This window comes from Raphanus sativus, unplaced genomic scaffold (genome assembly GCF_000801105.2).
Source record: "Raphanus sativus cultivar WK10039 unplaced genomic scaffold, ASM80110v3 Scaffold1297, whole genome shotgun sequence".
Classification (NCBI taxonomy): domain Eukaryota; kingdom Viridiplantae; phylum Streptophyta; class Magnoliopsida; order Brassicales; family Brassicaceae; genus Raphanus; species Raphanus sativus.
Window position 1 is genome coordinate 1 of NW_026616609.1, and position 23367 is coordinate 23367.

The 23367-nt window shown below is 36.4% G+C and overlaps 4 protein-coding genes across 4 annotated transcripts; 2 read left to right on the forward strand and 2 right to left on the reverse strand.

The window, feature by feature from the left end:
- Positions 1-10797: 10797 nt before the first annotated feature.
- Positions 10798-13934, forward strand: LOC108820265 (uncharacterized). The gene is made up of 6 exons (XM_018593231.1): positions 10798-11054; positions 11128-11668; positions 11753-12328; positions 12651-13079; positions 13158-13416; positions 13495-13934. The coding sequence occupies exons 1-6, from the start codon at positions 10798-10800 to the stop codon at positions 13932-13934; spliced, it is 2502 nt and encodes an 833-aa protein (XP_018448733.1).
- Positions 13935-14673: 739 nt separating this feature from the next.
- On the forward strand, positions 14674-15189 carry LOC130504010 (uncharacterized protein At1g43920, Chloroplastic-like). The gene is made up of 2 exons (XM_056998578.1): positions 14674-14835; positions 14905-15189. Exons 1-2 carry the CDS (start codon positions 14674-14676, stop codon positions 15187-15189), a joined length of 447 nt encoding a protein of 148 aa, XP_056854558.1.
- Positions 15190-16379: 1190 nt separating this feature from the next.
- LOC130504011 (uncharacterized) lies at positions 16380-17783 on the reverse strand. Its single transcript, XM_056998579.1, has one exon. The coding sequence runs from the start codon at positions 17781-17783 to the stop codon at positions 16380-16382; it is 1404 nt and encodes a 467-aa protein (XP_056854559.1).
- Positions 17784-18217: 434 nt separating this feature from the next.
- LOC108820848 (uncharacterized protein At1g76660) lies at positions 18218-19961 on the reverse strand. Its single transcript, XM_018593870.2, has 3 exons — positions 19699-19961; positions 18917-19387; positions 18218-18786 (listed from the first exon to the last, which is right to left on the reverse strand). The coding sequence occupies exons 2-3, from the start codon at positions 19368-19370 to the stop codon at positions 18629-18631; spliced, it is 612 nt and encodes a 203-aa protein (XP_018449372.1). The 5' UTR covers positions 19371-19387; positions 19699-19961; the 3' UTR covers positions 18218-18628.
- Positions 19962-23367: the final 3406 nt, after the last annotated feature.

Genomic DNA, 23367 nt, shown 5'->3' on the forward strand with positions numbered 1-23367 from the left:
AACCAATTAGCCTTTCTCAACTCTATCCTAGGCCTCCATCCCTCTTTCAAGTTTTTTTCCCTCGCTATTTAATTTTAATTTGACCATTTTTGGGTTTGTTGTAACATATGTGACATATGATATGTCTTGTCCACTCTCCCAAACGGAATACCACTTAATATATTTTACTACATTTTCCTTAAAGCGCCGGATTTCTTTTCTTGATTTTTTATTTGTTGTAACATATGTGACATATGATATGTCTTGTCCACTCTCCCAAACGGAATACCACTTAATATATTTTACTAGATTTTCCTTAAAGCGCCGGATTTTTTTTCTTGATTTTTTATTTGTTGAGAAGTGTAATAAATTTTAGGTGGTAACTTTTTGATCCGCACCATATATTAAATATTAAAAATTTAGAAACAATATAAGTTCTTATAAGTGTTATATCCTAATTCTATTATAACCGTAGAAATTGAAATATTCAATCATAAATTTGTGAATAAAAGCTGAAACCTTATTTAAAATAAATATTTAGTTTTTGATGTGAAAAAAATATATTTAGTCTTTGAACTTATATTTATTTTTTCTTAGGTTCTAATCCGTGCCACAACATATAATCATAATTCAAAACTAAAATTTGTACCAAAATGTGAGATTTTTATTTCATCAAAATTCAATATTGAAAGAGATAAATTACACCTGATTTTATATGGTTAATAAATTATTTTATTATATAAAATTTTAATTGGTGCCAATATCCAAGACCAGAATATTTTAAAACATCACTTTAACCCATACCAAAATGCAATATCATATTTTTTTTAATTGGACATACTTGTTATTGGATTATTAAGTTATATGATTTTAATGAAATGAAATTTAATCAATATAGATAAGATTTAAGTGGTTGATGAACAATAAATCTCTATTTCAACAAATATAAAATTAAACATATTCAAATGATATATGTATCTGTAATAACTATAAATTAGATTAGCACTCCATGGAATTTATTATATAAAATTTTCTAAAAAATTATAAAAGTTTCATTCTAAAATAGTATAAAATGAAATATGATACATAAAAAATTTCCAAAAATAACAAAAGAAAGATGGGTACTACTGCATTTTGGACGTGTTGAAATGATACTAAATGCTCATGTAGCTAAATTTGTAGACCAGTACTATTTTTTCAATTTTAGGCTATTTAAGATTTTTAATATATTGACAATTAGTTATTTTATTTTAATTTTAAATTTTTAATCTTAAGATTTTTCTACTATATCTTAAGATATTTAGATATTGTTTACAAAAATGATTATTTAAATATTGTATGTTGTAACCTATTTAACAGGACAGAATTATTCTGAATAGTATATCTACCGCGAAAACAATTTTTTAAAAAGCTTTATTATTCATAAATCACTTCTAATACTTAAACTTTTCATTTACCAATATCTAATTAACTGAATTAGACCAATTTGTTAGGGTAAATGATACACTCTAAATTTTACCAGTTTACAGTCATAATATAATTCATATTTAAAGTCTATTATAAGTGTTTGGAATATATTTTTGAAGTTTTTTCAGGTCGAGACATGTTTCAGAACAATGTGGAGATTGTGGAGAATTTTAGAGTTTATGGATGAGGAAACTCGTAGATGTTCAAGAAGCCTAAGTCGAGATTTAGAAGAAGCTTCGATTGATTCTGTTTCCTTGGTGTCACTAGACATCTGCGCGAGTAAATGTGCTCGACTTGATTCAAGATGACTTAAACCCATAAGTCCCACATATTACAAGAATGCTCTTTGCCAACTTTATACCAAATATTTATAGTTTTGCCATAACTTAGGCAAGAGACACCTTACACATCTTTACAGATTCACATTGATTTTTAGTTTTATTTAGTAGTTTGGAGAGAAGATCAAAGACTCATTCAGATATTTTGTACTAGAACTCAAGTATTCCTACTCTATCTATTTATACAATTATTTCAGTTTATCTTTATGTTTTGCTTAATTATGTCTGAGTAAATACTTTGTTAGATTTAGGGTTTATTAGGATCTAGATGAATTATTGAAATATATAACTGCTAGGGTGATTTTATAGGATCTTTCACAAAATTGATCTAACTACTTGTGTTCTAGAGTAGCTAACTATATTCCAAAGTCAGAGAACTTTCCAAACTTTAATTTTGATTTCTGTATGATTTGGTTTTCAAAAAAAAATTGACGAGAATATCTAGGCAAGGAAGAGATTTCAACGTCTAAGTTTATTTTCTCGCTTCTTTTCGTACCGCTGGTTTTACTAAAATGACCAAGTGCGCTTCATATATTAAACTGAATCGCGTTTATGAGAAGATATTTTTGACTCCACGTGGCAGAATTTCATTACACTGAATCACGTCTTTCGTATCAAAGGAACTTTACGAAATCATTGAAACAAAGTGAGGAGAAGCAGATGACGATTCAAGGAAGAGTGAAGTGGGCAAAGAGGAAGAAGAAGCAATGGACACGATTTCATCGGGTGAGGTGCTCAGTCCATCAAGTTGTGAGCCAACTGGTCATGTCCTAGCCCTTATTGTTTTCGTTTTCTGTTGACTGTTTAGTATGATCTTGTTTGACTTCCCAAAGGTTCTCGAAATTTTATTTTGAGTTGTATTTTCAAGAATCGTTTCAAAATTGTTGTCAAATTTATTATATGAAAGATATATCATGAAATACTATATTGTTTAACTTTATGAATGATGTTTCTAACATGTTGTTGAAAGTACTTCTGTAAAATGTTGTCGAGCTTAATTTTACGAAAGTTATTCCACAAAAATTTATCGAGTTTAATTTTATGAAAACTATGAAAACTATTTCATAAAATGTCGTCGAGATTAATTTTATGAAACTCGCTTTGTGAAATATTGTCGAGCATAATTTTACGAAAGCTGTATTTGTAATACCCATGTTTTACGGTTGTTCTTCAAACTTACTTATTGGGTTTGAGTATAAGAAACTCTAGCTGCAATCAAAACTTAATCAAGAAATTTCTCTTTTATGTATGAATTATCCGAGTGAGTTTTGAGTAGTTTTTCCGAAGTAAGATTAGTAGACAAATATCGAGAATTCAGTGAATATGTTGCTACAAAAGAGATACTTAAAATTTCCCGAAATCTTTTTCCAAAAGACGTTTTAGCAGCGAGGGATAAAATATCATGTCTTGCTTTGTTTAGTCTTTATCACCCTCTTTAGGTTTCGAGTAATTCTATAGAAATCAACTTCATTTTTCAGGAAGTTATTCAGAAGAAGTACAAAAGTGAGGGATTGGCAACCTGATTTTTGTGCCTCTTTTCTGCTAGTAACCTATGTTTCTCAGCGAATTTGGGACAGAAAGATTTATTTTCCAAAAAAATTTCAGAAAACGTTTTTTGGTTGAACTTTTTATGCGTTGAGACTTCTCCAACTAGGTAACGAGGCGAATTTTACAGGGTTTGATAAAATTTATCATTGCCATTTCAGTGTGGATAGAGATACCGCGAGCTTGTTTTGGGCGTTCTTCTTGTGGAGAAGAGTTGCGACTAGGTTTTTGATTTTTCCGAGCACTGTGGCCAATTGCGTAAGCGTTGGCCATAGGAGCAGTTGATGCTGGAGTTTTTTTACAAGCATTTTTTCGAGCTGCGAGTTTGTCTTTCATATTTCCAAACATTGTTTCGATCAAGCTTTTGCGGCCGCGTGAGTAAGAGTAATCTGCCCCCCCCCCCTCCTTATAGCGCTTAATTTGGGACCCAAAATTTGCACAGTCAAATTTTTAACGGAGAAAAATAGAGATTCTCGATTTTTCTTAAGAATAAACGTGGAAAAGAAAAGATAGACACTAAAACCAATTTAGAAAAGGATAGATTTTTATTAGAATCTGTGTAAGAGTGTAGCGAGGTTACAACATGTTATAAGAGCTACGACCACAAGATCTGTTAGCGAGTTCTCTAGTTCTACCCACCTAAACCCTAAATCTAGTTTGATTCGCAGCTCGATAACAAAACATGAAAAAGATGAGAGAAATGGTTTTATTGATTTCAGACTGGACTTTTTGAAAGGCTGCCTACGTATCCTTTTCGAGGATTAAACCAAACGTAGTTCAGTTTACTGAGTTTGAACAAGAGATCAAACTGCCTTCCTAGTTCGTCTAGTAATAGAGTGCAAGACATAGAAAACTAAGCATGTCGAAAAATAATGCCTAAGAGTTGTACATATAGAGAGTTCTAAGAGCCTAAAAATCTTCCTCGTGCTCTCCACCTTGGCCATCCTTATATTTGCCTTCAAGGTCGTCTATCTTTCCCTTTATGCCCCAGATTCAGTATGTATATAGATTATAATTTGGATGCTTCGAGTAGTTTACCTCTAGCCGCTACCAAACAGCATCGCCCCCTGCAGGAAACACAACATATATAAAAATCGAATAAACCGTCATTATTATGCTCCAGATTCAGTTTATCTCTTTACAAAAGTTTTCCTTATCTTCAGAACCTTCATGTTTATCTTGGCAGTTTTACACTTATCTTCTTTTCAATTTATTTTCTTACCAAAGTCGAATAAACCGTCATTATTATTTGGGCATATTCTCGTCTTGAATCATTAGTTGGATTTCGTCGCGTTTTAGACCCTCTTCGACCGTTTTCGACTTAAACATTTTTACTATTATTTTTGGAGAAATCATGAAATTATACGATGTTGGTTCCTACATCGTTGGTCCTATGAAATCATTTAATCGAGACAGCGATGGTGTTAAGTTAACCATTATTGCCTTATACGATCCATTTGAGCTTTTACAAGAAGCCATGTGGGAAGTTTGAGGAGCTCACAGAACTATGTGGGCGATTTAAGGAGCTCATGGAGCTATGTGTCCGATTTGAGGAGCTCACAGAGCTATGTGGGCGATTTGAGGAGCTTGTGAGACTATGTGGGTGATTTGAGGAGCTCTCAGAGCTTTGTGATCGATTTGAGGAGCTCTCAGAGTTATGTGTGCGATTTGAGGAGCTTGTGAAGCTATGTGGGCGACTCGGGAATGTTAGCCCCTTTTGTCCGTTCTCATTATCTTTGTTGATTGCGTCGTGAAATTTCGGGACTACTCGGTTTGTTTTAGGTAAGTTTTTATGTATAGATCTCCCGAAACTTGTCTTGCGAAAGAAAGATTATCTTATAGATTTTCCTAGAAGGTTATTGCGCAGGAACTTTCCAAATTTTGTCTTGCAGAAGATTGCTTCGTAAAACTTGTCATTCATGGCCAAAACTTTCCGAATGAACGTTTTTCCGATCTTTTCATGTTTGATAGAAACTCTTTCGTTTCTTGTCCGGGATGAATTACACGGAGTTTTGTTCTCGTATCCTTATTTAAATAGGCTCGGCTTACGCGGTGTAGATTCTTCAACATTTCCAACTTCTATTTACGTAAGGCATATTTCTTGGAATATTTTAACCGTTGATTTTACCATGACTGATTTGACCCCAACAGATAGTCTTGAAGTGGATCATCTGAGCTCAAGTAGGCGTCGAACAAGTCGGCTTGACTTCTCGTGTCACTGTCTATCTGAATGTGGACTCTTTCTGGTTTCTTAAACAGTTGTGAGTTTCTTTTATCTTTAGCTCTAAAATACTCCATAATCTCCACATTACTCCAAAACATACCTAGACCTGAAAAAACTATAAAAGTCTCCATACATATAATAGATTCTAATAGATTCTTTTTTCATTAATATAAATAGACTGACATAGACTCTGCAAACTAAACAAGTAACTCTGCATCCATATGAATGACGAACTATAGTTTTTCCTTGCACTACGTGCGGGACTGTTCGCTATTGAGTTTTGTGTTTTGGTATATGAATGATCTCTAAGTTGTGGAAATTTTCTTTCAGGATCTTGATATCTTCCAAATAACTTGCATAAACTGGCCATTCTTCTGGTTCCGAAACCATCTTCATAAATTGAAAACAATCTGTTGTAAAAGTGACCTGGAATTGATGTAAATTTCTCATACATTCCATATCCCAAATGAGAGCTTCTATTTTCAAATGAAGTGGTGACAGGCTTTCCCGAGTATTCCGTGCCCCCATCAAACCATCAAAGCCCTCTAATATACTATACCAACCCCGTCCATAATAGTTTTCCTGATCTTTCCAGGATCTATCTATAAAACATCATCTGCCCGGTGTGGGAGGTAAAATAGTTTTCACCTCCCTATTTTGGGCAACCCTTGATGTAACTGAATCTTGTGCCTCTACCCATAGTAATTCTTTTGTTTCCGCCGATCTAAGGGTATCTCTGGATCAATATCCAAGTTACTAAACACTTTATTGTTCCTACCCTTCTATAGGTACCAAAGAATCCATGCGAATTGATGATCTTCCATTTGAGGGGTAACTCTCCAATATAGATAATCCATATTCGCAAACAATGATTGTCCAAGAAAAATGTCTGGATTGGATGGGTATTTCGAGAGTGCCCAAACTTGAACAGCTCGTCGGCATTCAAAAATCACATGGTTTATTGATTCATTTTGTGCTCCACATCTAGCACAACAAATATCCCCTTGAATACATCTCCCCCGTAAGCTCTTCCTGACCGCCATGCAACATGTCACAATTTACCATAGGAATTGCCCTAATTTTGGTGGACATCGTATTTTCCAACCAAAAGCCTTCAGCGGAGCGACAGAAGGTCCATACAATGGGGGTAATTTGTCTATGTCCGGATAGACTCGTTCCACTTGATATCCAGATTTGACCGTATATTCCTATTGTTTGTGAAGTACCATCCGTCTTTGTCAGCCATCTGCTTCTTACTCAAAGGTACACTCTATGATTATTTCGTCCAAAGGGTCCACCAGAGATTGGATTGCCTGCAAATTCCATGTTCTTGTTGTTGCATTGATGAAATAATCCAATGTAAGGTCAGGGTGAAGGTTTTGTTGATTTCTATTTGCTGGTCTCGGACAAGTTGTTAAGAGTCAATGATCATCCCATATTGAAAAGGATGATCCTGATCTCACCCATTTGATTAGTCATTTGCTAGCCAAAGATCTAGCAGAGATAATTCTGCGCTAGCCGTAAAACGGTGCGTATCATCTGATCGGTTCCAGAGGTGATGCATTTCTGAAATATCTTCCTTTGAAAACTTTTGAAAATAAAGAAAAAGTGGTTTCTAAATCAACCTCCATAACTGCTTTCCAAATATAGCCTATTAAAATCTATGAGGTCTTTACACCCCAATCATCAGCATCCTATGCTCACATAATTATAATGTCCCATGAGTTACAATGCATGCCTCGTGTGCTTCCCTCTAGACTCCACAAATATTGTGCCACAACACTCGTTAACTTCTTCTTGACTGTCTTTAGTAAGCGATAGCAAGATATCACATGATGTAATAGCGCTGTAACCACTGACTTTATAATAATCTCCTTCTGCCCATAGTGAAAAAATTGAAGGTTCATCTTTTTACCCGATTATTTTGCATTTCTTGTATACATTCTATCATTAATTGAATCTATCGCGGATGAAATCCCATCTTTTGTAGTAAAGTCTGAATAAAATCCCATTCCACCATATCATATGCTTTGTCCATATCCGTTTTTATGTCATGATATTGCTTTGATACGACTTGTTAGTTTTCAATCCATGAAATATTTCTTGTGTTATAAGGATATTGTTCGAGATCAATTTGCCAGGTACAATTTTCGAAATAATGAGGGAAGAGAGATTTTCAAACTCTAACATAATAGCTTCGAAATAATCTTGTATCCTACATTACAAAAACTTATGGGTCGTAGTTACGTCATCCTTGTGGGTCTTTCTTTCTTTGGGATCAGACAAATCTTTGTAATATTTAGGCCAGCATTATTAATTTATAGATTCTAAACTAAAAGAAAAATCTAGAAATAAAACTCTTTTGTAAACTAATAACTCTATAGATTAATAAAATACGGTAGTTTCAACATTATTGAGTTATAGAGTTTTTACCATATTTTAATTGTAAAACTATGTTTATTTAAACAAACATATCCCATTACGAGAGAGTTGGGCTGGGCATTTTATCCATTAAAATTGATCCGATTCGTTATTCGTTTCGATTCGATCCGAAAATTTTTAATATCCGTAAACTTCCGAAGCAAAGAAAATACTAAAAATCAATATCCGTTAATATCGAAGCAAATCCCAAATTATAAAATTTCAGGAAGCAGATATCCGATCCGATCTAGTAATATATAAATACATGTATATCTTGATTATATTTAAATTTTTAAATGTACAAAATTATATAATATTATTCTAACATATAATTTTACAAATTTTATTTAATTTATTACTTATATAAAAGTATTACATAAAAGGAAAAGAAAAAAATTTATGACAATTATAACTTTTAAAAAACATTATTATTATAATAGTTAACTAGGTTTAAAAAAATTTCAAAATATGTATATTCATTATTTATTTTATTTTTTATCTTATATATCAAGCTAAAAATATTTTACAAAACAAATTTGTATCGAATTTTTAAGATTATTGTATTAATCAAAACATATAAGATATCCGTAAGTATTCGTAATTATCCGAAAATATCTATTTATTTTCCGGATATCCGTTTTTCCAAATATCCGTATTTTTCCAAATCAAAACAAATCGAAAATTTAGATATCTGTGACATACGAAGCACATCACAAATACCTTCAAAACCCTGTTTATCCGATCTGTGCCCATGCCTTCCAGAGAGCTCGATAGAATGGATTATACATTTGATTATCATAAATCTATATAATATTAAAAAGAAAAACTGTATTTGGATTATCAACTTTATTGATAACAAGAAAGTTAAAGAGACTACTGTATTTTGATTATCAATAAATGTATTTGAATTATCAACCCTGTTCGAAAACGCGCTCGCCTGGCCGCGTTCTCGCCCGGTTAAACGGTGTTCGAAGGGCCACCGTGGCGAAGAGGCCATAATCGGTGAGTCTAGGCTGGATAAAAAAAACTTGAAAAAAATCGATTTTTCAACTGTTAAATCATAGTTTCTTCCTTAGATCTACTATATGTGGATAAAATCAACAAGAATCAGTTAAAAATTTTGTGAAATCGAAGAAAAAAATGTGTAAAACGCGACTTTTCAGGTCTGAAAATTGCAGGGATGAGGTTGAAGACGAAGGTAAAATAGTCATTTTGTTTTCATTAAATGAAAATATCAAAAAACGAGCAAAATTTGCTGCTTCCTGGTTTCGAACCTGCGATCTGTGTGGATATTTCAGAAGGCTCAAACCATTAAGCTATGAGATCTAGAAGCGAACACTTCACATACCTATTATATATCTGTAATAAATAAGTAATAAAAAATAAAAAAATCACTGATTAACCACGCTTAAATTTGGCGCTAGGCCCAGATCGGCATAATGCCTAACGCGATTTCGAACATTGTTATCAACTAAAACATAAAGAGAAAACCCGTTCCGTTCTCAACCTCACTGACTTTGAACAATTTTCGTTGTCATCATGTCACAACTGCTGAATACAATTCCGAACCGAAACTTGATTCATAACTAGTCAGATAACATACCCCAAAATAAAACAGTTTTGACTTTTGAGTAATACACAAAAGTTGTTAGGCATTACACGTATACTTTTTGTATATAAATATTTGTTATACAAAACAATAATTAAAAGAGCAAATTAGATTTAAGAGACACATTCATCTTAGCTTTGTTACTATAGGATTTTTAGAACATTTTTTGGGGAAATAAGATTTTGATTTTCTATAAATACCATAATACCCTTCATTTAGCAATTAAGTTAAATAATTTTTTTTTTAAAATTTTCGTTTCTGATTTACGAAATTAAAATAGTAAAAATAAAAATACTTAGTAAAAATAAAAATCATTCTTTTAACTTAAGTCAAAATAGTAAAAAAAAAATTTTTTAAAAAGACAAAAGGGGAAAAGGGATTTCCCCAACCCTAATTTTCTTTGATTTCTTCTCTTCTTCGCAGTGGAGGTCCCCTTCAATGGCGATTCTTCACTGACACTCCCCTTTCTCTTGTGTTCTTCAATTTCTTGTGTTCTTCGATCTCTCTTGTCTCTAATCTCTTCTCACCGCATCTTCCTCTTCGATATCTTCTGTTCTTCCGCTTCGTCTCTTATCAATCTAGACGAAATCAGACTCTTCCTTTTCACAAGGTATGTGATTACTTCTTTTGTTTCTCATTTTACACGATTTGAACTTTGATTTGTTTGTTTAAAGGATTTGTCTTTGGGTTAGTTAATCATCTTCGAGGGAAAGAGAAATCATGTTTAAAGGATTTGTCTTCGATTAGCGATTTGCCTAGTATCTTGTTTGTTCTTGTAATTGTTCTTGTGGGATTGTTCTTGTCCGATTGTCGGGTTAGTTACTTATCTAGTAATTAACTTCAAAACTTCAAAACTTGTAATTGTTCTTGTCTGATTGCTTATATCTCAATCGTAGCTTTGTTGTCTTTGATTGAACTTTGTTTCTCGGGGTAGTTAATTATCTAGTACACCACTTGACATCTTCTACTTGTTAACTTTGATTGAACTTTGTTCCTCGGGTTTGTTTCTTGGGTTTGTTCTTCGTTTGACATCCTCTAGTTGTTGTTGTCCGATTTTTTGAGATATTGTTCTACTTGTTGTTGTCCGATTTTTTGAGAAAATTTTTGAGATATTGTTCTACTTGTTTGTTCCTTGGGTTTGTTCTTCACTTGACATCTCGGGATGTTGATAATTTTTACATAATGAACTAACAATTTTTTCATGCTTTGTAGATATGTATGAGGAGCTACCAAAGAGGATTTTTAATGAGGGCGACAAGCCCCAAGTAACTCAGATCAATAACAACTGCAGGATCGACTACATTATCAAGAAGTTCGAGAAGTGGATGCCAAAGGAGTTTGCTGATGTGAAGAAAGATCCGGTTTTCTCTCAGGTTTTCAAGCTTCATGAGAATGGTCTTGGCTACTCCGCGAGAGTGATACACAGCATCTTGTGCAGGGAGCTTCTGACTTACATGATGCACGAGCTGTGGTTTGTTTTCGCTCGAAGGCCACATCGATTTTTTACTCCAAGAGTTCCACGCAGTGACCGGGTTTGAGTGCAGGACTAGTCTTTCACTTAAGATTGACTTAGAAGACTATGCATATGATGGTGGTTTCTGGAGCAAGGTCTTGAAGAGGAAAGATGAATCCATTACACTCTTCAACCTGTGGAATAAAGACAAGGCAGCTGTGATGAAGTGGAAGAATGCAGATCGCATTAGACTGATCTACTTGGCCATCATTCTCTGTGTGGTTTTGGCGAGAGATGAGAAGGCCAATATCCCCCTCAAATACATCACACTGGTCATGGATCTCGAGAAGTTTCGGAAGTATCCTTGGGGAGTTGCGGCTTACGACCTTCTCTGCAGTTTGATAGCCAAAAACCGTCACAAACTGAAGGAGAAGACAACAAGTTATGTGTTAGATGGATTCTCCTACGCCTTGCAGATTTGGGCTATGGAAGTTGTACCAAAGATTGGGAAGCTTTGTGGAAAGAAACTGGACAAAAGCTTTGCTAATGGTCCTAGATGCATCAACTGGAGGGGAGCTGCAAAGGTTTCATATGATGAGATCAATAGGCTGGAGCAAATCTTTACAGCAGAGGTAATTTTCTGTATTTAAAATGACTCTTCCATGCGGCTTGAAATGAGTTTTTAGGATCTGACTTTCATAACTTTTCTTGTGTAGGATGTCAGCTATCCATACATCTCATGGGCAGGGAATATGGTTGTAATCCAAAGTCAGGAATTTCGCAGAGATGATGATGTCGAGGATGACATGATCAATGTTGTGATGGAGTTGATACGGGCTAAGCATGACTTCAGTGAGCATATTTGGGAATTTGAAGAAACTGAGGTTTCTTTAGATCTTAATGATGAAGCACCAGCGAATGTTGAAGCAGCTGAGAGTGAGGAAGAGTTCGAGACTCCACAAGGATCAAATAACCTAAGCTCTACATCAAGAAGGGGTAAGAAGAGGGTCCCTGATCGTGGTATGGAAAAAAGGAAGCATAAGGTTCTCTCTAGTGCACCAAAGCAAGCGCCTTTTAACGAAGACATGAAGGCTTTCGTGACACAGTTGTTTGAAGACAACTTCTCTGCAATGGAAAAGAGGCTACAGAAACAGATGTCCGAGACATTTGAGCAAATGAAGTCGGACCTCATTGCTTCCCGAAAAGAAGCAAGCGTTGAAGTTGAGCATGGAGGGCCTTCACCGTCCAAGGCAACAACGAGCCAACCACCGTTGAGGAGGTCCACACGAGGGGTAAAGAAACTCTAATCTTCGCCAATCTCTGCAATGTTTTTTTCTCTTGTTTATTAGATGGTTTCGGTGTATGTTTGTGTTATTGTCTTATATGATATTGGCCTGGATTTTGTTGTGTTTTATAAGGTCTCGGTTTGGATGTGTGCTTGATGTGTAAGTGTCTTGTTTGAAATTTATGTAATGGTTGTGAACTTGTACTAAGATATTTATGTAATGGTTTATTAATGTGATGGATATGTGGTGTTATTTTTGTGTTGTTATGTAATGGTGGTGAACTTGTACTAAGATATTTATGCAAGTGTCTTGCCATTGTGTCTTACAGGAAGCATTCGCGAGTCCAGTTAAATTCAGTCAAGATGATGATATCTTTCGAGGGATAGGTACTCAAGGCGTTGAAAATCTTTCTCAGGCTTCGCATGTGCCCGAAGTTGATCCATCTCAGACAGATAAGGAAGAAGATTGGTGGACTCCAATGACTACAGCGCGAGGTTCACGAGCTAAAGACAAGACACCACCTCTGTCACAGTGGAAGAAATGGTCTAAAGGAAATGGCAAAGGACCTCAGCTTAGTGATACACCATTGCCACAAGATGATTCTCCTGAGTCACAATTGTATTATTTCTCTGAAGAATCATGGGACAGATTCACGCAATGGTCTATGAATCCCATACCTTTGCAAATTGGTCCTACAATCTTCAATTCGACTGTAGCTACAAGGATAGTATGTGCTGGAAAATGGCTTGGGAATGACGTAATGATTTCTTTCTTTTGCTAATTTGATGGATATATCTTTTTTGGTGGTGAGTTTATTTAAATTTTCAATGTTCAGGAAATGGATGCTTATATGTTTATATGGCGAGTTAACACATCTTTGGGACGTTGGGGCCCAACCCGTGTTGCTTTCATGTCCGCTATTTTCAACCTCCAACTCAACGCCGCATACAATGTGTTCCACCCTGACAAGAAATCTTACCAATTGCCTGAGTTTCTTCTTGGTTACGGGAGAGGAGAACTTCCATCTCATGGGCGGACTGATCTAGTTTGGGGCGTTGATATTGATCGTCTATACTTTCTGTTGTTTGTGAACGGTAATCAACTGTGTCCTCTACACTTCCATGTTCTCTTTTCTGATCTTAAATTTACTTATTTACTTATGTCCATTGTAGGTAATCACTGGATTGCTGTCACCGTAAACATCATTGAAAGAAAAGTGGAAGCTTTTGATTGCGGTGGGAGAAGGAATAAGAATAGGCAATCCCTTGAGAAGTTTGCTCACATGATTCCTAGGAGAGTGAAGGCCGTTGCACCACCTGATAGACAGAAGAAGCAACTCCTGTCACCATATACTATTGTCGAAGTCCCTATGAAGAAGAGATTGAACAAGTCATGTTGTGATTGCGGTGTATACGCACTCAAACACTTGGAGTGCCTATTGCTTGGTGTCGACATCAGCTTAGTGGATGACGAAATCATCCAGGGTTGCAGACAAAAGATTGGTGTGGAATTATGGGAAGCTATCCAAAATCCCATTTTCGCTGAAGCGATGACTCGATATGTGCCTTCAGCATGGGAGAGGTCTGAGGTCTTTGACCTTGAAGAAGACTGATTTTTTTTCTATTTTTAGGCTATAATTATGTGGTAAAACTTTGTGTGGTAAAACTCTAGCTTTTTAATGTTTTTAGGAACATGTGCGAAAATTCTATTTTGGCGGATTTATCTGACCATTATAACAGGGGTTATGGTTATGATTTTTTATGGAACATGTGTCTAATCTTGTTTTTTCCTAAATAAACCCTAAACCCTAAATAAACCCTAAACCCTAAATAAACCCTTAACGAAGGTAAATCATAAGATGATAACCTAAATAAATGCTAAACCCTAAATAAACCCTAAACCCTTAATAAACCCTTAACCTTAGTAAATCATAAGATGATAACCTAAATATACCCTAAAAAAACTCTAAACCGTAACCCGTGAACAACTCCTAACCAAACTCTTAACACTAACCAACCAAAACTAAACTCCAAACATAAGGTAAATATACATAGGACCCTAAGCGAAGGCCACTCCAAACCATAACTCCATGCCTTGGTCACTAATTCATGGCCACCTTAAACATAACCAACATATACATTGGTCACTAACTATTGTACACTGATCTACATTGCCGATGATGATTTTGTGGTTTTTTTCTTATTTTTTTTTATCTGCCTTAGATATAGTACACCTTATAGGAGTATGAAACGGCGTCGTTTTGGCTAAATTTTTGACCTACTCTATTTTCTTCCTCATTCTTCATCGAGAGAGAGAAATACAGAGGCGAAAAATTGGAGATCGAGTGAATAATGTCTTCGGTCAATTCTTCATCCTATTCAACAGATCGACTCGACAGACAACATGGAATTCCCACAAGATGCAAGTGCGGTGAGAAAGTGGGTCGTTTCACTTCGAAAACAGTGAAAAATCTGGGAAGATTATTCCATTGTTGTCCGATGGGATCTGAGATGGTAAGTCGTGTACTTATAGATATGTGTCCTCGTTTTAATCTTACTAACTGTTGGATGTTTTTGATGAAGGACAAAACCCATCTGTTCAAGTGGACTGATGAGTCAGTTATTGAGGAGGTTGAAGATTTCCAGGAACTGTTTGACGTGCTGCTCGTCGACACTTCCGAGATTCAGAGATCAATGCAAGCCTGTGAGACGAGGCTGAAATGCCATGAGAGTAGAATTGTTGAGATGGAAGATGTTGTTTCACGTTGCCAAGAGAAGACCATCAAATGCATTAGCGAGTTAAGGATCCTAAAAGCTTTGTTTCTGTGTTGTTTGGTGATGATCTTCATCTACTTTAACTATGCATGATGGTCATGTGCGACCTCAGTTTGTTCTGTTTTATTTTGTGAAATAAGTTCTACACTATGTTGCTTCTTCTTTGTTGGTGATAAACATCTAATAGAACCAATATTGGGCGAAATACGAGATTGTCATAAACAAATTGTCAACTTTTTTCTAAATCAAAGATCCATCTGTCTCGAGGGAAATAAGAAACAAAACAGAACACACATAAAAGCTAAATGGGTAAATCGCAAGTTCCCCTCTTGTGTCCTTCGTTACCACAACGGCTGCACTTGTGCTTTTTTATTCTTGCTTGATCCTTGAGAAGCTTTAATCTTGTCTTCTACTGTTTCATACCTTCTCTTCACGGGTCGACCAACACTCTTTCTTGAATCTGGTGGCAACACCTTTGTAATTTTAACCTTTGCTGGGACATTCCAGTCAGACTCTAGGACTGCTATTGGATTAATGGACTCCTCATAGGCTTTTCTCCACGTTGCAGTGGTGTATACATCATCAGTAAAACTGTGTACTTCCCTTCCTGCGTAAAAAATAGGGTAAATAAATAAGGTAAATAAATAGGTCCCAAGCTGCCAAAAAAACATTAAATTGGTCCCAAGTTCATGTGTTTATACTTCTATACCTCGTGAATAAATTGCAGGAATGGCATGTCTGCAAGGTATTTTTCCTATATCGTACTTCCCATATGTGCATGTTCTTCTTCCCAAATCAACATGACAATCATACTTGTCTCCTTTCACAAGCGATCTGAAGTTGTCAATCTTGTAAACCTGAAATCCTTTTGCCTTCACAATTCTCCTATCAATCTTTTTCTCCACCTTAACGGTTAAAGGATCAAGATGTTTAGAGCTTAACAGGCGACGCTCGTAGAACCATCGAGTCATGAATTCTCTTATACTATCCAGTAAAGGAATAACCGGATATTCTCTAGGTATTTTCAGAAGTGAATTTATGGATTCTGCGGGGTTTGTGGTCCTAATGTCATACCTGGAACCAGGGAAGACAGAACGAGCCCATTTTCGCACATCAGCCTCCCGTAGATATCTTCCGAGCTCAGGATTCATATTAAAAATTTCGGTGATACGTTCCTGAAATTCAGTGTACCTATATGCCTTTGAAGCTTGTTCGACCAAGGCAGTCAACCCCTTCTCCTTAAAATGTTTAACCACATTGGTCAGCAAGTGGTGAATGCAAATTCAATGTGCTGATCGAGGGTAGACAGTGGCAATAGCTTTAGCGATTGATGAATTTCTATCCGAAACAAAAGCTAAGTCGTTGGAGTCAGCAACAACCTCTTTCAATTGTCTGAAGAACCACCCCCATGAATCATCATTCTCTGAATCAACAACTCCAAATGCTAACGGATACAGATTAGAGTTACCATCAACAGCAGTAGCAACAAGTAGAACTCCTTTGTATTTATTTTTCAGAAACGTTCCATCTACAACGATCACCCTACGCATTGTATTGTAGAATCCTCTAACTGATTGCCCAAACGACATAAATAGATACAAGAATCTCCCATCGTCAGCAGTTTCATAGTGAGTATGCGTACCAGGATTAGCTTCTTTGATCATATGCAAATATTTAGGTATTTTAGCATAACTTTCATCTGGTATACCTATAACAGCTGCTATTGCAAACTCACGAGCTTCCCAAGCGTGCGAATAAGTGATCTCAACACTGTGCTCCATTCTCATAAATTGAATGATCTCGTTTGATTTTGGGCCTTCATTTGAATCATCAAATCGATGTTGTATCAGACTCCCAATTGTTCTTGCCGATGCTGTTTTCCCAAACTTGCTTCTCTTCGAAGGAGCACATGTATGTCTTCCCTCGCACTTGTTGATCATGAAGTATGTAGACCCATCCAGACATCCCGCACGCACAGCCCAGTTACACAATCTATCCTTACATCGAATGTACCACCACTTTCTAGTAGATTTGTTAACAGTGTAATCAAAATGATGCTTCATCGCCCAAATCTCCATTGTTGCTTTAAGAACCATTTTACTTCTGAAAATTTGATCCTTCTTCACAAAATCTGGGCGCAAAGATTTACCATCCTTTTCAGTAATGATTTGAAAACTCTTGTTTTCACTGTCTCTGTTTTCGTCACCACAACCATCCCCAGCGACTTGCTCCTTCCTTGTATCACAAGGCTCCTTTGACGCTTTGACAAAATCTGTTGGATTTATTTCAGGAACTTCCTCATCCTCAATATTACTTGAATCACACGGCTCCTTATTCAAATCGATGTTGACTCGTTCCTTTTGATTCACACCACTACTAGAGAACGTGACACACAAGGTAGGACCTAAACCCTTCTTCGCATAGCCCATAAAGTTAGCTACTTGTCGATCATTGCTGATGATAATGGGAGGATTCCCTCTCTGATTCACCATCTCAAAACTCAACTCAACATTAACAGAATTCGGTTCCACGCCATAATCCTCACACACCATGATCTTGAGCCGCTCCAACAGAGTTGTAGCATCTAATGTCACCATTCGACCACGCCTGTCTTTGTCTACCACGAAACTCCACTCCTCGCTGGAACTAGACATCCATTCACCAGATTTGACATATATTAGAACCATGTTGATAGAGAGAAGAGAGAAAGAGAGAAGAGAGAAGAGAGAAAGAGAGAAGAGAGGAGAGAAAGCCGCGATAAATACAAAAAACAAAGAGAAGGGGATCGTGGGAGGAGGAGGAAAACGTGGGATATCAAGAAAATATTCTCCAAGATTTTTAGGTTAGATTTAGGAAACTTCTAAAACAGGAAGTTTCCATTTTTTTCGGATTTGCCTAGAATACGTAATATACCCAACCCAGAATATAGTACAACACATGCAACCCCTATTCTTCCTTAGGTGTCACATAAGGTAAAATGCATAAAAGCCTATGACACAATTTCTAAGTCAGGTACATCATAGAGTTCAAGATATATATCATTATATATCTACTGGTACACTGAAGACATACTGCTATATGTTGACGTAACTAAATCTAGCTCAGATAGAGGGATGAAGAAACATTAGTTTATGTTATATACCCGAGATATATCTATGTATTATACTTAGTTTCGGTTTTCTGTATTAAGCAGACTAACGGAATGTGTATTCTATTTTGGCTAGAAGAGAAAATAAAATATGATTCCCTATTTTTAAAAAAATAAATTTAAACATATAAATTATCATACATATGTTTCCAATACTTTTCATATTTTTTTACATTTTTAAAATTATGTTTACTATTTTTCTCATCAACCAATGACAAAACAAGTCAAAAATTGACCAAAGTATGAAAAATCCTAAAATGACAATAGAAAATTGAAAGTGTCTCTTTTTACCAATTCTCCCTAATTAAAAACCACACAGAACATAACCCAAAAGAAAGAAAGCAAAAACTAAACTAAACTCTACAGATGAGTAAGAAGGGTTTCTTAGTAATGCCAAGCAAAATCTCCTTTGCCTTCCCCCAAGCTTCGTCTACTTCTTCTGTAATCGATTTCTGCATCCGAACTGCACAGACCCGTCTTGTACTTTCTGCTTGTCTTTGCTTGACCTCCATTACCGAAGGTGCTAGATCTCCGCATAAGATCTGCGTTCATATAACAAACAATCTCAGCATTAAGAGAGGCAATACAGAGTCAGTCCCCATATAAGGCAAATATCACCATATGCCTTAAACCGTAAGTTTCTAAACTCAACAAGTGTGTGATATATATTACCATTGTGCATCTCGAGCGGGTCTTGTAAGTTGCCACTTTTCTGCAGGTTCAAGATATCTTCCTCTGCGCCATACAAATTAATCCCTTCATCTTTTGACGTATCCAAGGAGGTACTACGAGGTCTCAATGAGTCATCTTGAACATGGGTGATCTCCACATATTGGCTTGTAGAGATGACATCATCTGAGCTGAAACCAAAGGAAGCTCTGTATGCTTCAAGTTGTTCCATGTCTTGCTTGGAAATGCGTTGACCATTTCTGTTAGTTGGGTAAACATCCGCATCTCTCGAAACGCTCAGTCTTCCACCAGCATGAGAAAACGGAGCATCATGGTCGAGATAGTATCGGGCAAAGGTTGCAGGGCAGAAGAAATTTGAACCTTGAGACGCCTCCTTTCGAGTGGTGTTCGTCTCTCTCCTTTCTTTGCACCGAAACAAGACAACGCTTTGAAACATCCAACCCACCGCTTCCTCTGAGCCATTCAACACAATAATTAAATTAAATTAATTAATTACTACTAAATTGTGAAGATAAACTAATCAAGAAAGATTCTGAAGAAATTAATATTACAAGACTTAAAGAAGACTTTCTCCAGGAAGGTTCCAAAACAAAAGTGTCTACATCAAAGATTGGTCCACACAACAAACTTTCGAGAACAGATCGTGGAATCAAAAGTCTCTCTGACTAAAGTAACTCAAGGTTCGTTTCAACGATTTAAGATACAGCGATTGCACCAGGATCTAAGTCAAAATTCAAGGTAAAAGAAGGAAGAGGAAAACAGACCCGAGGAAGTCTGTTATGATGGTTCGACCTGGCCATGACCATCAACCTCTCGATCGGAGAGAAAAGGAAATCACCAGATCCAACGTGATGATCGCTTTCAAAGTGAACAAGACTAAGAAGATACAGCCGCAATTTAGGGTTTTGTTTGTGTTCTGGTAGATTTAGCTGGCTCCCATCTAGAAGAAGAATAAAGCAGAGAGGCTGACATCATGTAGAATTTTGCTCCTGCGAGCAAGACCAAAGCAACTATGGTAAGCAAGTGACTCGTTAGTAAATTCTGTTTTTACTTTCTCTAAATTATTATTACTTTTAACATCAAAATATTTCTTTTATATTATTTGAGGACGACTCTTAATAGTTAACATTATCCTTATGCGTAATTAACAAAATGTCATTGCGTATGTAAACATCATGAGAATCATTCTCACAACCTTTGTTAAATGGTTCTTTTGCCTAAACTAATTACATGTAATATCACTGCTCATTAAAATTTAGTAATATGAAAAGATTATATTATTATACTATATGATTCTTGGTTGCATTATTTAAAATATGGTGTACGCTAATGGTTATAAACAATACCGAAAATAATTATTTATGTTGTTTTTCCCAAAGATTAAACCCGAACTAACCATAATATATATTTTTTTTACGAAACGGCTATTCTATTACTCAAACTTGAGGTGACCTGGATAATCAGACCGGAATTGAAAACCAATGAAAAGTAGCTCCCTATAGAAAGATCTAGTTGTTTTTGCTAAAAAATCAGAAAATTGATTGCGTATACGTGGAACATATGAGATGTTGAAATTTGGGAAGTATTTCAGTAGAGTCTCTATCCTTTCCAGCTCTGTCGCAGAACTTGGCCAAGTAGCAGGATCCTTAATCATAGAAATAAGCTCCTTGCAGTATGTTCCAAAATTCTGGAATGTTGAGTGCTGAAGCATATTCTCCATCGTCCATCGTAGTACTTCTACTTCAGAATGCAGAGCTGATTCTCGTCTTGGAATATTTCGTGTTCCCATTAGTTGAATCTTCCCGCCACTGTCCATCTAGACTTATCCACATCCACTAAATTGGATTTAAGACGTCTAGGATCCATCTAACAAGCAGATATTATCCAAGCTTATGGCTTGGTTTCGTCCTCGTTCTCTTGCACCACTGATATTACCTTGTTTGTATCAAACCATGCCTGACATTCATTCTCCGCATATCTCACTAGTTCCAGTGTATCTCTATCTATCTCCCTAAAGAGTTTGTCATTTCGAACCTTCCAGATATACCAGATTATCCAGAGATAAGGATTCATATCTTGTTCTGGTTCGATTATGCTGTTTTTCCGCCAGAACAGATAGTCCATATTTGTGTAGATACTCGGTGCTGTAAATATGTCTGGATTTGTTGGAACAGATGATAATGACCAAACTTGTAGGGTAGGGGGCACTCAAAAATAGCATGGGTTACTGATTCTTCTGGTTCACCACACCGTGGGCAATAATTATCGCATCTCATGTTACGCCTACTAAATTCCTCGTTACTGCCACGTGGCCAATTAACAATTGGCATATAAGATGACAAATTTTCTTTGGCGCCCTTATCTTCCAAGCAAAGATTTGGAGCGTAGTAATACTTGGCTCTGAGACATCCTTTTCTTGGTCGTCCTTTAAGAGATTCTAGGCAACCAAATAACCAGATTTTACCGTATATTGGTCGTTCCTTATGTAGTTCCAGCAAAAAGTGTCTCTTCGATGAATTGTGCTTATGGCTAAACTCCTTATGAGGGGTATATCCTCCGGATTGACATATTGCTCCAGCAAGCTAACATTCCATTCCTTCGACTTCTGATTAATAAAATCGCTGACCTTCATATTCGGATGCATGACTGGTACTACTGGTGTAGCTGGTCTGGCGGGGGTCATTGGGATCCATGGATCCTCCCACACCTTGACTTCATATATACCCAGAGTGTATCTTCTATCTTATCCCCAGTAGTAATAGCTTCCTTACAGCAGAGATGCTAGTCCATACATAAAAAGGGTTGTTTACAGAGTTTACTCGTAAAGGTGAGCTCAGTCTGTAATATCTTCCTCTCAAGACTCTAGCCACTAGAGAATCAGGATATTGTACTAATCTCCATAATTGTTTTTCCAATAAAACCAGATTGAACTCGTGAATCATCTGAAAGCCAATCTCACCCTCTTCTATTGGTAAACAAACTTTTTTCCATTTTGCCTAGTATATTCCTCTTTTTGGTGGATTTGAGCTCAACCAAAATTGTGCAATGGCACTAGCAATGTTCTCGCATATCTCTAATATGTAGGCAAAGCAAGTAGGATAGATTTAATCAGCACCTCCTTCCCTCCTTTCGAGAGCCATCTACTTGTCCAGCCATTCACTCTATGCATCAGTTTGTCTTTAAGAAAAGTAAAGATTTTGCATTTGGAACCACTGATATCCTCCGGGATACCCAAATAGCTCCCCATCCCTCCTTCATTTTGTATTCCAAGTGTATCTTTTATCTCTTGTCTGGTGGTTGCATTAATCCTCTTACCAAAGAGCAAGGAGGATTTATCAAAGTTGATACATTGGTCCGATGCTTTACCATAAACTCTGACCACTTTCATTACTCTTCACATTCACGGGGCTCCGCCTTACAGAAGAAAAGGCTATCATCAGCAAATGGAAGGTGAGATACCGAGGGGCACGCGCGTGTTACACGCATCCCCGTCCCTTGGTTCTCTGCATGATTGAGAAAGCTAGCACTTCCGTGCATAGAATAAAAATGAAAGGAGACAAAGGATCTCTTTGGCGTAGGCCTCTTCCTTGAGTAATGTTTCCTCTCGGCTTCCCATTCATAAGAACTTTATATTGTACCGATGTGATGCATCTAATAATCCATGTGATCCATATTTCTGAAAATCCCATCTTTCGCATGACTGCTTCTATGAACGACCATTCCATCCTATCATATGCCTTGCTCATGTCTGTCTTAATGGCCATTCTTTTGCTACGTCCGCTCGGCTTGGTTCGGAGAGCATGAAATATTTCTTGAGCAATCATAAGATTATCAGAAATCTATCTTCCAGCAACAATGGCTGACTGGGTTTCCGATATCAGTCCTAGTAGTACTTTCTTTAGTCTCTAGCATAAGACCTTAGAGATAATCTTGTAACTGACGTTACATAAACTAATGGGTCTAAACTAAGCCATGTCGTTAGGCTTAGTTGTCTTGGGGATGAGACAAATGTTCGTTTCATTTAATCCGTTTGGCATTGTCCCATTAGTAAAAAAGTTATTAACCATAAGAGTTAAGTCATCCTTTACTATGTCCCAAAACTTCTGGTAAAAAAGCGCAGTCATCCCATCTGGTCCTAGAGCTTTTTCCGGATGCATAGCAAAGAGCGCTAATTTAATCTCCCATTCAGAGACTGGAGCAGTAAGACTTTCGTTCATTTTCCCCGTAATGGTTGTAGGAACTTCGGATAGTGCCTCTTCAATATCTTCTGGATTAGAAGATTCAAAGATTTGTCGAAAATAACTAGTGGCAATCGCTACTAGTCCTTCTTCATCTTCCACAATATTTCCATTCTCATCTAGGAGCTGCGTAATCTTATTCCTTGCTCTTCTTTGCTTTTTTAAGGCGTGGAAATTTTTTGTATTTCGGTCTCC

What these genes read in the sequence shown, in the direction of transcription:
- LOC108820265 (XM_018593231.1), top strand. Translation starts at nt 10,798, where the DNA reads ATGTATGAGGAGCTACCAAAGAGGATTTTTAATGAGGGCGACAAGCCC. An exon ending in AGCAAATCTTTACAGCAGAG is followed by an intron (nt 11,669 to 11,752) that starts GTAATTTTCTGT and finishes TTTCTTGTGTAG; the next exon opens with GATGTCAGCTATCCATACAT. An exon ending in GAAAATGGCTTGGGAATGAC is followed by an intron (nt 13,080 to 13,157) that starts GTAATGATTTCT and finishes TTCAATGTTCAG; the next exon opens with GAAATGGATGCTTATATGTT.
- LOC130504010 (XM_056998578.1), top strand. Translation starts at nt 14,674, where the DNA reads ATGTCTTCGGTCAATTCTTCATCCTATTCAACAGATCGACTCGACAGA. An exon ending in GTCCGATGGGATCTGAGATG is followed by an intron (nt 14,836 to 14,904) that starts GTAAGTCGTGTA and finishes TTTTTGATGAAG; the next exon opens with GACAAAACCCATCTGTTCAA.
- LOC130504011 (XM_056998579.1), bottom strand. Translation starts at nt 17,783, where the DNA reads ATGGTTCTAATATATGTCAAATCTGGTGAATGGATGTCTAGTTCCAGC.
- LOC108820848 (XM_018593870.2), bottom strand. Translation starts at nt 19,370, where the DNA reads ATGTTTCAAAGCGTTGTCTTGTTTCGGTGCAAAGAAAGGAGAGAGACG. An exon ending in CCCGCTCGAGATGCACAATG is followed by an intron (nt 18,787 to 18,916) that starts GTAATATATATC and finishes ATATGAACGCAG; the next exon opens with ATCTTATGCGGAGATCTAGC.